Source organism: Acomys minous, assembly GCF_964271855.1.
Source record: "Acomys minous genome assembly, chromosome: 5".
Taxonomy (NCBI): Eukaryota; Metazoa; Chordata; class Mammalia; order Rodentia; family Muridae; genus Acomys; species Acomys minous.
Window position 1 is genome coordinate 85,465,747 of NC_140494.1, and position 14,766 is coordinate 85,480,512.

At 45.3% G+C, this 14,766-nt stretch overlaps 1 protein-coding gene across 4 annotated transcripts in view; it reads left to right on the top strand.

Annotated features, from left to right (window-relative positions):
* BBS9 (Bardet-Biedl syndrome 9) overlaps positions 1 to 14,188 on the top strand; it is a 409,368-nt gene extending 395,180 nt beyond the window's left edge. For 3 of the 4 annotated variants that reach the window (XM_084782920.1, XM_084782921.1, XM_084782923.1), the window contains 2 exons: positions 13,517 to 13,624; positions 13,749 to 14,187. In XM_084782920.1, the coding sequence (XP_084639046.1) occupies positions 13,517 to 13,624; positions 13,749 to 13,780 (140 nt within the window). In that variant the 3' untranslated portion in view covers positions 13,781 to 14,187. Of the gene's footprint in view, positions 1 to 13,516; positions 13,625 to 13,748 lie in introns of all 4 variants that reach the window. The other variant, XM_084782922.1, reaches the window with a different exon arrangement.
* Positions 14,189 to 14,766: the final 578 nt, after the last annotated feature.

Sequence of the window (14,766 nt, forward strand, 5' to 3'; positions counted from 1 at the left end):
CAATGTTGTCGAGGTGGAGTGCAAACTAAATGACTCTTTGTCAAGCATTATTTTTCAGAGCACTGGTAAGTGGCTGCCACCAACTCCTTCATTAATAATCCCTTCCTTTTCCAGAAGGACTTGCCAACACCCATAAAGTATTCACTGGGAGAATTAAAGTCATATAAAAATAATTGGTGTTTGCTTCCTTCGAGGCATACATTTAAACGCATTACTCTGCTTCTCCGTTCCCTGGCTGCCTCCTGTGTTTAGTAACACTGGGGTCAGCAGACTTCCTCTTTCCAGGTTCATGTGCTGGCCAGGGCAGTTTCCCATGAGAAAGCACACTTAGCACTGGTTCACTCTTTCATCTTAATGCTTCCTCCATTTATTTCGTAGCATCTTATGGGCTGTGTTTCCCAGTAGTAAGAGCACTGATGGTAAATAGAAAGTGACAAGTGGCAATTATACACTACCACACCACCGCCACCACCATCACCTCCACCACCACCACCACCACCACCACCATCATCATCATCATCATCAACCTTTTAAAATTCCTGCTCTGATCTCAGAAAGAGTGGTTGTTTGACAGTAGAATATTAGTAATTTCCTCTTAAAAGGAATGTGATTTATTTTTAATACTTTGTTGATAATTTTTCCATCGGCCACCAGATCCTGCTGTAAGCATCCCACCACTGGTCTACGTACCAACTTTTGCCTGTGTGGATCTTAGAAAGTCCCATATAATCCATGCTGGCCTCATGGCTGCCTAACGTGCAGCTGGCTAGAGCGGAAATGACTGACATCAGCTGGGGATAATGCTGAACATAATGGCTGACATTTATTGGTGAGCTTAGGCTGTACTGAGCACTATGACAAATCCATTACAAGCCTTCATTTAACCCTCATCTCTCAGAAAGGAAATGCTGTAGTTTCTGCATGAAAAAAACCTATGCGTAATGGGTTCACACCTGTTATCCTAGCACTTGGGAAGATGAGGCTGGAAGATCAAGAGTTCAAGGCTAGCCCAAGATACATGTTAAAACCTTGAATCAAAGCACACACACATACATATACACACATGCACACATATATACACATGATATATATCCATGTATGTTCATGTGTGCAGGCATACACACAACATACATGTATATTAATTCATACATATGCATGTGTGCATACATACATGCACGTGTACCCTCATAAGTACATATAAGAAGGCAAGGCCTGGCTGGGTTCACAGCATAGCCACACTAGACATCACGCCTCCTTTTAGAATGTTTCTTGTTATAACTGGTGGTCTAGCTGTCCACCCTGTGTCTACTCCCTTGTTCTACAAACCACTCCATTGTTTAATGTGCATTCAGATCAGTTGGTAACGCAGCCGCCCTGGAGCGAGTCCTGGCTGTGTATTCTGCTTCCTCGTGTTGGGGGAGATGGTGATGCAAATGCTCCCTCCCCACAGTGCTCTCTGTCTCTTCCCTCAAGCGGATGGTAAGCCAGGGGCCCATCTGAACTCTTAACTTCGTACCCACCTCCGAGATGCTGCCATTATTTTTAAAAATTCAATTGGATAAAGATTATGGCTTTTAATTGGCTGTGGAAAGAAACTAGGATCGCATCCTACAAGAGGAAGCCATGCAGAGCGCTAGGCTAGCTCTCTTACCTCGTAGTGTCCCGGCGTGGCAGGCTTGTGTTTCCACACTTCCAGTTTTCAGCAATTACTATTGCAGAACCACTGGCTTCCTTTCTGTCACAACTGCAGCTAAAACGTTTCCCTTGTGCATGTGTACCGTGAGAGAGCGCTGGTCTCTGAAAAGTGAGGTAGGAAAGTATTTGAAATGGAAATGTCTCATGGTTATGCCCTTTTTTCCAGTTGTACACCGAATTTCCTTCAGATTTGAAAATATAATGGATATCACAACTGCTTTCATTTGGAACAAGAAAAATACTTCACTTATCAGTATAGAAAGACGCAGTTAAAAGACAGCGCATCTTTGCATGCCACAGCAGAGTACTCCAGACACTGATCAGCTGACAAAGGAAGTGGCTGTTAGCCTCCACCCCCTTCTAGCTTTTCACAGTGATGGGCATTAGTGCATCTGGATGCCTTGGCTAACATGTGTGAAAACATCGCGAGGGGAGATGTTAACAAAATAGTGAGTAGCTTTCTTAAAGTTTCCATGTTTATATTCTTACTGGGTGTGTGCCTCTCCAAGTGCCTCAGGTTAAGAACTTAATGTGTTAGGAAAACAGATGTAGCGCACACAAATGTGAGGGCTCTGGTTTCCTCGGGGCAGCAGACCTCCAAGTCCTGAAGCCATGAGTTTTTGGTACCTTTTCGCTGTGTCAGTGTTGTGCTGACCCAGGCTTCCCCCCTGGGTTTCATTGTATCAGAATTGATTAACAATCTATACAGTCAGCCAACCATGCTCCTCCATCCAGCAGGGCACCATAACCTACCGATACAGTGTAAAGATGATTTTGCCAACAATTAATTGGGGGAATTCATTTTATGAAGCCCTGTTTACAGACTGACATCTGGAGAAATTCTTAGCCTGGATCCCTTCCAATCTGTAGGATTTATGGACTGTGCTTGCTTTTTTTGTAAATAAGGCTTCTTCTTCTTTTTTTCCTTTTTCTTCTTGGTACACTCTGTTTACACAATCATCACTGGATGGAAATAGCTGTGTTCCTGCAATTTCTTAATGCTTTCCACCAAGTAGGCCTATATTCTAACAGCTACAATACTTGGGCACCTAATATTATTCAAGTTGTGGAAATACCTTAATGCCAGGAGCACCCTGCTCTCTTAAATCCAGACTCTGACTGGAGCCCTTCTACCCCGAGGGACTGAGTGTTCAGCCTTTATGGAGGTTTTAAAACTTGTTGAGACACATGCTAGACCTCTTAAAATATAGTAGGCTCCCTTTTATTCACACACTTGGTTTCTGCTGTGAGGTGTGAAATGGAAATATTTTTAAGCACTGGGTACATGCATAGTCTTGAGTGTGTTTTAAGTTCTCACTGTGTGGGGGGATCAAAGTTGGCTATTAAGCAACAGAATGGAGCCGCACACATTCCACAGGACTTTATATTGGGCATGCTCACCAGTGACCTTTACATGCCTCGCTATGGCTAATGATGATTTTCTCCATTGCTGGGGGCTGGGCTACTTCCAATGCCATCCGTGTGGCATCTACAATAGCAGGAAGAAAGCAGAGTTGTAGAATGAGGTCACAGGGAGCAGAACCGCATGGCATTGGAAACCCAAGGCTACAGGAAGACATTTTGTTTCTGCCTTGCTGAGTTTTAAAGCTGTACAATGGTGCCAAGTTAATGTTTCCACATTATTCACAGTAGTGAGTCAAGTGAGAATGGAGGCGAGAGGCTGGCATATGTCCTCCAGTAGTAGCCTTGTTCTGGACACGGAGGCACATGCCTGCGTTCCTAGCGCCTAGAAGGTTGAGGCAGGAGGATGGAGAGTTTGAGGCTAGCCTGGGCCATATAGTGAGATCCTATCTCAAAACAGAAACAAAAACCATAAAAAGACTAGGAAGCATGTTCTATGATAGTGACCTGACTAATCATGTAGGAAAACACATGAAGGAGAATCACTACATGCCCGAGAGCATGTTTCTCAGACCAGCTTTGCCAAGGTCTGCACCTATCGGCCTTATTAACCCCCTCCTGTACGTGAGGTTTTTCTGGAAGGCAGCTTCAATGATTGACTTTGAAACCCCAAATCCACAGAGTAGTGCTTTTCCAAATTGGCCTATGGGAATAGGATAAGTGCATGCGTGCACACGCACATGCACTCATGCATGCAATCATGTGTACATGAGCCAAAAAGCATGCCAGTAACAGAGTGTTACCAGTTGTGGTGTGCTCTTAAGCAGTGTTGGGACAGACTGGGCCCACTGGTGTGCAGCGGGGAGGCTGGAGGAAGCATGCTTTCAGAGAGTTGATGCAGGCTTTGTCTCACCTTGTGTCCAGAGCCTTTCGCCCCTGTCCGTACGGCACCCTGTTTAACTCTTTGACTGTGTTTGTCCAGAATTCTTCCTACTAACTCTCTTCCTGGTTTAAAATTTCCAGCCATCATATATTCTATATGTTTTAATGTTTTGTCATCTGTAACCTCAGTTGCCTTACAAGGAAGTGTACATAGAAAACATACATTGCTGGTTTTCTTTTCTTCTTCTTCCTACTTATTCTCTGTCTACCTCTTTCCCTTACTATTCTTTCTTTCCTTCTCCTATTTTGCCAGAATATTTCTAAATACTCAATCAAAATCGCTATGGGAGCATAAGACCGGATACGTTCATACATACTCTGATTAGAAAAAATTATATTGATACAGCTAGCAAAGTGACAAAGTAGAAAACAATCAAGAAAGCCTGTCTATCCACAGCAGCTGCCCCGTTCCGAGATCTGCAATGTTTGAGAGAGCACATAGCAATGAACCCTGTGGCCGAACAGTGAGCACGGACACAGATGAGGCGCTAGCTCAGTTACAGTCTCTTTTTGTCTCGACAAGTTCAAGGCAGTAAAATTTGTTCTCAGTGTACTCTCTTTTCTTTGATTAAGTTAAAGTTAATGGTTTCCTTTTCACTCCTGGGAAGTTCTTTGCAGCTTCTGTTTGTCATATCCAAGACAACAACAATGTTCAACATTAAAAATAGTGTTAACTGGAACCAAAACCATTACGCTACTGCTGTAGTTGGCCTTAACAGAGATGATGGCGGACAGGTCAGTCCGAGCGCTGCATGAACACACTGGGCAAAGGGATGCTTCACATACTGAGCCGGAGGAGGCGGGTCAGATCAGGATACTGCAGGATTTTGTAGTACTCCCATAACTGCACACAATCGGAATGCTTTCACTCGTCTCTTTGTGAAAATTTCCATTTAATATTTTTGGACTGTGGTCGATCTTGCACAGCTGAAACAGTTTAATGTGAAACGATGCACGGTGGTCACTACTGTACATGGGTTCATATGTGTGAACATGCAGAAAGAGAGGAACACAAGAGGGAGGGAGTAAAGGGGGGGAGGAAGAAGTAAGGGAAGGTGGATCGTGTTTTTTAAAGTGTCTGCACTTACACAGAGTCCCTGAGAGGAGCACTTCCTAGTTAAGAGTGTGGCTCTTAGCATTCCCACAAATTAGAAAACTTGGAAGCTAAGTCTGAATGTTAACGTCAAAAACAGACCCAAACTTTCTTCATCAAGTGAATCTCAATTAAAAGAAAAGTGTCCCTGGAATATATTTTCGAGGTGTCTGCTGTGTGAACTCATAGTGGCAGTTCAGGCTGGGAAAACTGCACTTTGGCTGGCAGGTGGAGAACAGGGCCTACACCCACGTGAGGCTCCCTACTCACTCCTATCCAGAAGCCTTTAAATACACCCCAGGAACCCGTTGTCATCCCTCGCTGTTCTGTATGGTTAGGATGGACAAGTGCAGATGAATGCAGTCCTAGAACAGGTGTCGCCTTGCAAGCTGTAATGCCATTGGCTCTTCTCTCTGAGCTGCTTTCTTGGTGTCTCCCATGTGACGTCCCTTGACTTAAAACCAAAGTTCTTTGACTCCACAGAAGTATACCAAGAAATTACTTTTTAAAAAGGTAGAAAGAAAGTAAAGAAAGTGTCATGTACTGAAGGGGGTGCTAGGTGTGCACAACCTCAGCAAGTGCTCCCAGCCCTGGCACTGCTACCTGTCCCTGGTCCTGCTGGGTCCACTACATGATGAAGACTTTCCTTCTGCACCTCCTGCCCTGTGTGTTGCCTCCTTCCCCTCTGTGGCCTCTCTCTTCACTGCCCATTTGGTTTCACTTTTGAGAGCAGATGAGAGAAATGCCCAGAGGCCATATTAACCTAGCAAGTTTATGAAAGAACTCCCCCTTAGTATTTCCAGGATCTCGTAGTAAGAAACACAGCAGAAAAACCCCAGTAGAAAGGCAGATAGGCTGGGCCATGGGTTCCCTGGAATTAGAGCCAAGGGTTAGAAGTAGGTGGAAAATGGAGAAAGACAAACAGCAGCTTGGGCATGAATGCAATGGATACGTCAGTTGCCTGGATTATCAGACCATAATATAGCTGATCAGTAGACCTCAAAACCATCAAGGCCATCAAATCAAGGAAAGTCTGGAAAACTCTCACAGCTTAGGGGAGCCAAGAAGACAGAGCCACCAATATCATTGATAATTTGGAAAGTATCCTGTAGTGGAAGTTTTGGTTTCTTCTGTATGTTATGTAAATATGTTTTTGTTTCATTCCAAGTGTGGGATTTTTAGTTTGGGTTTTAGTTTGTCCACAGCTGATAATTGTCTCTTGTGGGCGTGGTCTTTGCCAGCTGGTGCATGCAGCATGGAGAGGGGTGTGGTCTAGGACTCTGAGGGAGATAAAAGGTGAGAGCCCAGAGAGAGAAAGTGTGGCATGTGGCACGTGGCATGTGGCAGTTTGGAGAGACGACAGTCAGTGTAGTGGATGGAGAGAAATTCAACACAGTGGCTCGGAGGAGAGACTGCTTGCTGTGGTTTCTGTTGATGGATATTAGTACTGCCCAAAAGAACCCAATTGACCCTAAACAGCCGGGAGAAGTAAAGGGGTCTGCGTCCCCTCTCCCCACTACATTCTTTCTCTTACCCAGGGTTAAGGGGTTGGTGGAAGCGAGGTAGAAGCTTCAGTACCCCCAAATACAATGAGCTTAAAAACAAGCTTCAACAGTATCCTGAAGCAGAAAATAAGCTTCATATAGAAAATAAATCTAAATAAAGCTTGGGCTTTTGTCAGTGGCAACACACACCAGCACTAGCTCAGTAGTTAGAACCACACCATAGTAATGAGAGATCTGGGGAGGTTGCAAAGGATTTTGGGGGTTCTGTACAACCCAGAGTCTTTCTGTATAGCTATTGCAAAAACCAAAGTCTATTAAGAGAGAAGTCTGCGGCTCTGTAAACAAGAGCATGTTTTGCAGCAGAGCAAATGATGCTTTCAAACTGCTGTGGTAAGTAAAGGACAGGCCAGTGGTGACACCATAAGATAAGGCATCTGGCTGGCTGTGTTATAAACACTGGTAGCGAGCCTGGGAATTGAGATACGCAGAACACCCTTCTGTTAGGTCAGGAGTGGCAAACTATTGCCTGTAGGCCAGGCCTGCCATAGTAAATAAAGCTTTGTTGGAACGCAGCCAGCACACGTTCACATGTACTCATGGAACTTGGTTTCTTTGTCACAACAGTGGCAGCCGAGACCAGCTGGTCTATAGACCCCAAACAGTATGTACCATCTAGCCAAACTCCTGGTCTAAGCTGAGTACAAAGTAAAAAGTGATGCAGGCTGGTGGGCCACTGGGATTCTCCTGAGGTGGAATCAGATGTTAGGAGCTGGGGGTGGGTGGAGGGGAATAGCGAGGGCTGACACATAGGGCTTGAGTCAGGAGAGCTGCCTGGGTCGCTAACACTTAGAGACCATTCTGTTTTCTCTGGAGCTGTGCTGCAGGCTCTGTCCATTAGTGTGAAACCTACCTTTCCAGCCCCACTCCTAGGTGCTTTATCTTGCTGTTCTAGGTGGCCTGAAAATAAGTCACCAGAAATAAATACGGTATGACTGTGCTACCATTTTACACTGCCAAGTTTCATATTTGCCGGCATCACATTTGTTGCTCAAAGTTGGCCTCGATGTTGATTATAGTGCCTGATATCAGCAAATAACTCTGTTTATAAAGAACATACACACGCATGCACACATGCACAATTGGCCATGATGAGGGCTCTGTGTCACGGAAGTGGGAAGACAGAGGACTTTGCTTCTGCCGCCCCAGCCCATGCCAGCTGTCACACAGTCATCAAAACACTGCTCACTTTGTGTTCTGATTTTGGTTTTCAGTATTCTAGATGGTCGCCATGTTTGTTTCTGCCTGACCTTTTATGTTAACTCTGAACCTGCTGCCAACAAACTATGTACCAGCACCCTTCAGAGAAAGCCTGAGCTCATTTTATTGCTGTTTTTTTTTCCAGTATAATTATCTTGTTGATAACAAGTATTCCTATTGGTAAGCAGAAAGTTCATCTATTTTGCCATTTGCCTTTGAATGTAGAAACAGATTTGAGAATCACTTGGAATCTGAGCAAAAATCCTAGTGTTCTCTTCAAATGTAGGGGTTGAGATTGAGATTTTTTTTTTTTTTGCTAAAAATTTCTATTTAATTTTCCGAGCAGAATAGCATTTCTATGTGCATGTGCTCAAGAGTTACCAGTCTACAAAAAGCATAAGTGACCCTATACAGAACTTGATGAACAGTTCAGTTATGCGTGATGTGGTAAAGAACTTTATAGATCAGTTTTTCTAACATCACTGATGTAATTTCTTTTTAAAGAATTTTTTATTTATATATTTACATCTTGATCATAGCCCTCTCCTGCCTCTCCTCCCAGTCCTACCCTCCCTCCCTTTCCACCTTGCTCCCTTCCCCCTACTCCTCAGGTGAGGGGAGACCCCTCAACACACACTACCACGTCAAGGCACATCAGGACTGAGCGCATCCTCTTCCCCTGTAGCCTGGCAAGGCAGCCCGCCAGAGGGAAGTGATTGAAAAGCAGGCAACAGAGTCCATGTCATAGACAGCCCCTCTCCCCTTTCTAGGGGACTCACATGAAGACTAAGCTGCCCATCGCTATGTATGTGTGGAGAGCCATGTGTGGAGAGCCTACGCCAAGTCCATGCGTGGTCCTTGGTTGGTGCAAATGATGTAATTTGTAACTTACAAACCGTCCCCCCCCCCCGAATTATTTTATTCTGGTTGCTTACAATTCATAATGCATGTGTCAATTTTGAAATTTTTATATTTAAGTTTATGTTTCCAGACTTGCCCAGAAATTCTTTAAAGCAATATAGCTTAGTTGTAGCAGAACTACATAATGTAATGGCCACTTGAAACATTATTCTCTTCTGAAAATGGATCCAGAGTTCTGACTTCACATGCTACATACAGTTCCTCAATGAGAGCCCATCTTGTTAAAGATCTCAGGAGAAGGTAGATGTGGGTCTCCCATAACTGTGGAAGGCACAACCAAGGCAAAACTTTGATGTCTGCATTGGTGGGGGAGAGATTTCCTGAACACTGGGGCAACTTGGAAGGCAGGTTGTATGAAAAGGGTGTGGCGAACTCTGGTGCCCCATATTTGACCACATCCCCTGGATGGGGAGGCCTGGCAGCACTCAGAGGAAGGACAGCAGGTTACCAAGAAGAGACTTGATACCCTATGAGCATATACAGGGGGAGGAGGTCCCCCTCAGTCACAGTCATAGGGGAGGGGAATAGGGGGAAAGCGGGAAGGAAGGAGGAATGGGAGGATACAAGGGATGGGATAACAATTGAGATGTAATATGAATAAATTAATAATATATATATTTTAAAAAAGAAAAGGGTGTGGGTGAAATGGGAGAAACCTGTTTTGTTCCCAAAAGGAGTTACTGGCGGTTGGGGTCTAAGACAACTAAGATGCTGGTGTGTTTTAGCATGCCATTATTAACAACCCCAGGTCTATGCATCCTAATTGTGGGTGGCCATGTCTTGTAGGTGCCACTGCTCACAGTGTGGCTAGACACTAGCATCTGCTTGCAGACTTTCTGTTGCCAAAAACTGAGAAAAAAATGTTGAAAACATGTATAGCAGTTGACAAGGGGCTTTACAAATATTGACTCTAATACTCTAAAATAAGAGCTGGCATCATTTTTCCTTTCATTTTCTAGTAATTCATTTTGTGCATTTTAAATTTTATTTTGAAAAAGTCTTGATTTAAGCCCGGAGTCATACCTCACCCCAGAGCTTGAGAGACAGATAGAGGGAGGCAGAGTTCTGAGTTTGAGGCTAGCCTGGTCTACAAAGCAAATTCCAGAACAGACAATGTGGAGAAACTCTGTCTCGGAAAACAACAAAAATAAAGCAAAACAGAGAAACACTTTAAAAAGTACCGGTTTAGACAGGAAACTTGAAAAGCAAGTCTTCTGAGAAGTGCTGTTGCAGTAGAGAGTGCTGGCCTTAAGGCTGTATAGATTTTCTGTATGATCTTTGGCAAATGACATGACCTCTCAATTTCACTTTAAATTGAGACTTCCCAACAAGGTCTCAAACCAAAGCCAACAGGAAACTACAGGTGGGGGATCTAGCCCCATAAGCCCATTGAAGTTGAAAAATGTCATAAATGGATGATGCATTTAAGCTACTTAACCTCCCAAGATTCAGAGCTCAGCAGCACAGTGCACTAGAGTTTCTGCTGGTTTCTCTTGGGTTCGTGTGGCTGACTGGGATCCAAAGCTCCGTGCCACTGTCTGGCATCAAGACAGAATGATGCTGTGTATCCCCAGTCAGACAGAGAACAAAACCCCAAATTGTGATCAAGGTAGGCAAGATAGCTTAGCAAGCTTGTTGGCAAGCCAGGCAACATGGATTCAGTCCTTGGGGCCCCCATATTGAATGGAGAGGACCAAGTCATGTGATTTGTCCTCTGAACTTCTACATGTTACTCATCCTGGCACACGCACTGCACCCCACCACGCACATAAAGTAAATTAAATAGGGTTGTGATTGTAAAGTCTTACTCAGGTTCTACTGAGTACTTGCTGCCTTTGTACCATCATAAATTGATGTCTCTATTTCTAAGTTCCTTCTAGTTCAGCCCCATTCCTAATTTCCTTGAGTTTCCAAGAAAGTAGAAGATGGCCTGAGAGAGCTTTGTGGGAGAGAGGGTGGGAGAGACAGCAGAAGGGGCAAATAGCTACCGATGTGTTGACACTGTTAAGGCAAGGGAGGGAGCCCTTTTCAGATGGGTTTCAGACGGGTGATGGCGTGCATTGGCGTATTGCAGGTGCACAGCTGACTGCCTAGAGCACAGTAGGGCGACGGGGCTGTTGAGCTCCTGGCCTCCTGGAGTTCACTGCCTGGTTTCAGGTCAGGAATCCGCTGACCTGCTGAATCTGCCAGTTTGTTGGCTCCTGTCACGCTTGTGCCAGTCTGTTTGTGTTTGGATGGCTCCGTCCAGCTGTGGTTTTCTTTCCTTTCCCCTTTCAGGGGATGGGCTCTCAGCCAAGGGTACTTCGTCTGGCGTCCGTGGGACCCAGGCTTCACATCCATGGATGAGCTTCAGATGGTCCGTCAGCTGGGAAGTTTTATGTCTTATTTTTCTCTTTTTATGGCCTCCTTTTAATATCTTAACAAGTGTGTATGTGTAATGTCCTAGTGAGCTCCCACCACATAGACTCATCTGTCTTCTGCAGAGTGGGTTTGAGTGTGGTGTGGGCTGGTCTTGGGATTCTGATTTATTTTTTATTTTTTATTTTTTTACCAAATCCTAGGTCTTCTTCTGGTGCTGGTGAGATAGCAAGATGGCTTCCCTTAGACTAGGGGGACAAGGAAGGTCTCTGACTTCATGCATTTGCCTTCTCTGGCCCATCAGCTTCACTGAGCCTGACATTTTCCTTGTGCAACTTATCCGGTCCTCAGAATCAGCCACCCGATGCTGGAATTCGTGTCCCTATAGAGGTTTCCATGCCCCAGCAGGCGAATTCCATCTCCATTGACCATGGCGAGCAGTTGCACACTAGGGGTGGTTGTCATCTCTTTTGGCAGCCAGCCGTGGAGCCCCTTATTCTTACAGACGAGTGGCCGGTCTGACTTCAAAGCTCCACGTTGAGGGCTTGATTTTTATAGCTGCTCCCAGCGTCAGTTAGTTTGATAATAAAATAGGGCCCAAGGCAAGGAGGGGCTCGGCGTTTGATTGTGCAGTCTGGCTGAGGGGCTCGGCGTTTGATTGAGCAGTCTGGCTACATGGAGGTGCAATGACCTGTATTGATAGAGCAAGTGAATAGTCAGCCCCTGCAGTGTGACTGGTCAGAACATAGCAAGTTCTGAGGGATCAAGAGGAAACACACATAGCACTTGCCTGTTACAGCAGGGGGCGTAGAGCACTGGACACAGAAGAAATTATGTTGTTTGTTGTTCCTCTGTAGCCATTGACTTTCCTTTTTGTGCCTTGTGACAATGAACTAAGATACTTCTTAAGTCCTCATATGTAGCCTTGCCTCACAGAGAGTCAGCCAGAAGCCACGGTGGACAGTAAGTCACCCACAGAAACTGCCTCTCCTGTGCGCGCAGCAGCTACTGCGCACTTTCCCACCTACTGGAGCCCTGCCGCACTCCTGAAGTTCGCGCGCGCGTGTGTGTGTGTGTGTGTGTGTGTGAAGGCCTCAAGAGTGTACCATTCCCGGTCCTTCTCTCTTCCCATCTTGTCTCTCCTGGGCATGGAAAAGTCATTGATTTGTGAGTGTACAGTGGAAACAGGACCTTCTGCCCCTCAGTGGGGACATTGTTCCTTCAGCAGAGAGTAAGCACAGGCCTCAGCTCTGCTCTTCTCTGTCACTGGTCTGTCTTAGCAGTCCTTCCCGTGCCTGCTCAGCGGTGCCCCTGCGTTGCCTTTGTCCACCTCAGTCAAAAGGGAGTAAACAGGCTTCCTCAAACTCCAAGCAGTGAGGACCTGTCCAACCTTGGCAATTGATTTCCCAGTGAGGATGCAGGCCCGTGGGTGGGAGGTGCATTTTCTTTCAGAGCAGGATTTAGTCTCTGCCTTGTCTTCTAACGAGTTGTGAAGGTGCCGTTCCCACTGCCTTCTCACACTGCCAGGACCGTCCTGAGACTCATTACACATAAAGCCAAGGTTAGGTAGTGAGGCTTGGGACTCAGTGTGCGAAAGGGCTCAGAAAAAAAGGACTCACACTTCATTAAAAAGAAGGAAGGCTTTAGGGAAAAAAGAAAAAAACCACATCCGGTAAGCCGTGCTAATCCACTTCCAGGAAGTAATTGCAAAATCGACCATGTTGCTGAGGGCAGCAGGAAACTCACAGATGAATTTGTGTTTCCCAAACAAGATTTTGCTGGACCCAGTGAAGTGGTGTATGCCCAGGCTTTAGAAACCAGCTCATCCTGGAGATACGTTCATATTGGAATATCCCAGAAGGCAGTTTCCCGGCTGCTCTGTTGCATTATGAAGTGGGGGTGCTGCCCTAGGAAGTGTGGGATTCAGGGAGAGAGCCAAGTCCAGAGAAGCCCACCACAGGCGTGGCCGTAGAACACTGGTAACCTTCGTCCACACGAGGGGGTGCTCTTTCTCTTCCGCTTTCACAGGGTGATGGTCTGTATGGAAGAGGATCTTTGCAGGTAGGTTGTTATGCTATGGGTCTTGTATCCGATATAGGCTTTGTTCTTTCTGGCCGAACAAGGAAATTTAAAAGATGGTGCTATTGTCACCTGCTACCAAGCTCCAATCAGGAGAACACGTCTCCAGGGTCAAAACTGCATTCCCAGGACCTTCACTGGAACAGGACATTGAAGATAACTATTTTGGTTTTCTCTCGAAGATCTCCATCACATCCCGAGTTGTCATGATGTGTAGTGTACCTCTAAGCTGTGCTCACCATGTGTGGAAAGGCAGATTTGCCAAACAGTTCCTTAAAATGCTGTTTGCGTTTTATTCATTTAGGTGGCTGCAGTCCCATCGCAGAGTCAGATCTAGAAGAACGGTCGCTAGACGACTCCGCGGAAGTGTTTACCAACCACAAGCACCTCATCGCAGAGCCCCCTGTGCCTGGTGAGCGAACGCCGGAAGCAGGGACCACTGGGGTTGTCCTCTTCTGCCATGTTGGAGACGGGTGGCTGGGCCATTCTTCCGTTTCTGTCGATATTCAAACCTGCCCCCTCTCTCTTCTTCTCAGAAGTTTCAGCCCTCCAAGGAGTTGTGGAATAGTCAGAGCAACACTAGCTAGCCGGAAGGAAGATGCCCTTCCCGAGGCCGACCCTGTGTGGACACTGTGCTCCCATCCTGGTGCTGTGCCAAGCTCACCCCTGGAGGTGACCGCGTGGAGATGGACTCACGGCTGGTGCTTTTGCTAGGAGGGCTTGGAATATCACAGACAGGTCAACTGCAGGACAAGATTTGTCCTTTCTTCCCAGAAAAAAAAATGGTTGCTGCCTTTAGTCATGTGTGCTTATAGTCAGGATATAGCAAGGTGACAAAGTTTGGGGACAGACTTCATCATACAGGGATCCAAATGTAAAATAATTTGATAGCCCATTTTTTTCACAGGATTCTTATGTAGTAAATGTATCAAGTTTAATAAAGCATCTTATTGTCAAACAATAATTTGGGCTTAATTTATTATAAGGATTTTATAAGTGATTCTCTCTCTCTCTCTCTCTCTCTCTCTCTCTCTCTCTCTCTCTCTCTGTGTGTGTGTGTGTGTGTGTGTGTGTGTGTGTGTTTAGCGAAACTGAAAAGTTTGCTACTCTACAGTACGACTTATATGTAGTTATTTAATGAGGAAAAGAAGTGCCCAGAGCTGTCATTGCTTTTGCTCTACTGAGCTGGAAGAGGGAGGGTATTTCCTAATGGGTTTGAGTCCACAAAGCGTATTTAAGGAAGCTGGTACACTAGCGTCCTCTTTTAATCACCCTTTTGAATAATAAAGGGAGTCACACTTCATTATTATTAAACATTACAGAGGTTTTACTTGCATTGGGTTTTGCGTGGGTAAGGATTCAGAGGTAATGCTCATTAGTTAGATGTGCCTGTGGTCGGTTCAGCACACCTCTCAATCAAATATAAAGGGAAAGTGATGTTTTCCTTGGTTTTTTCTTAATATGTAAAGCACTAAAAACAAAACAAAACAAAACAAGAAATGCCTTATTTGTTATTTACAAATGACAAATCCTTTTACAGGAGACACAACAGAA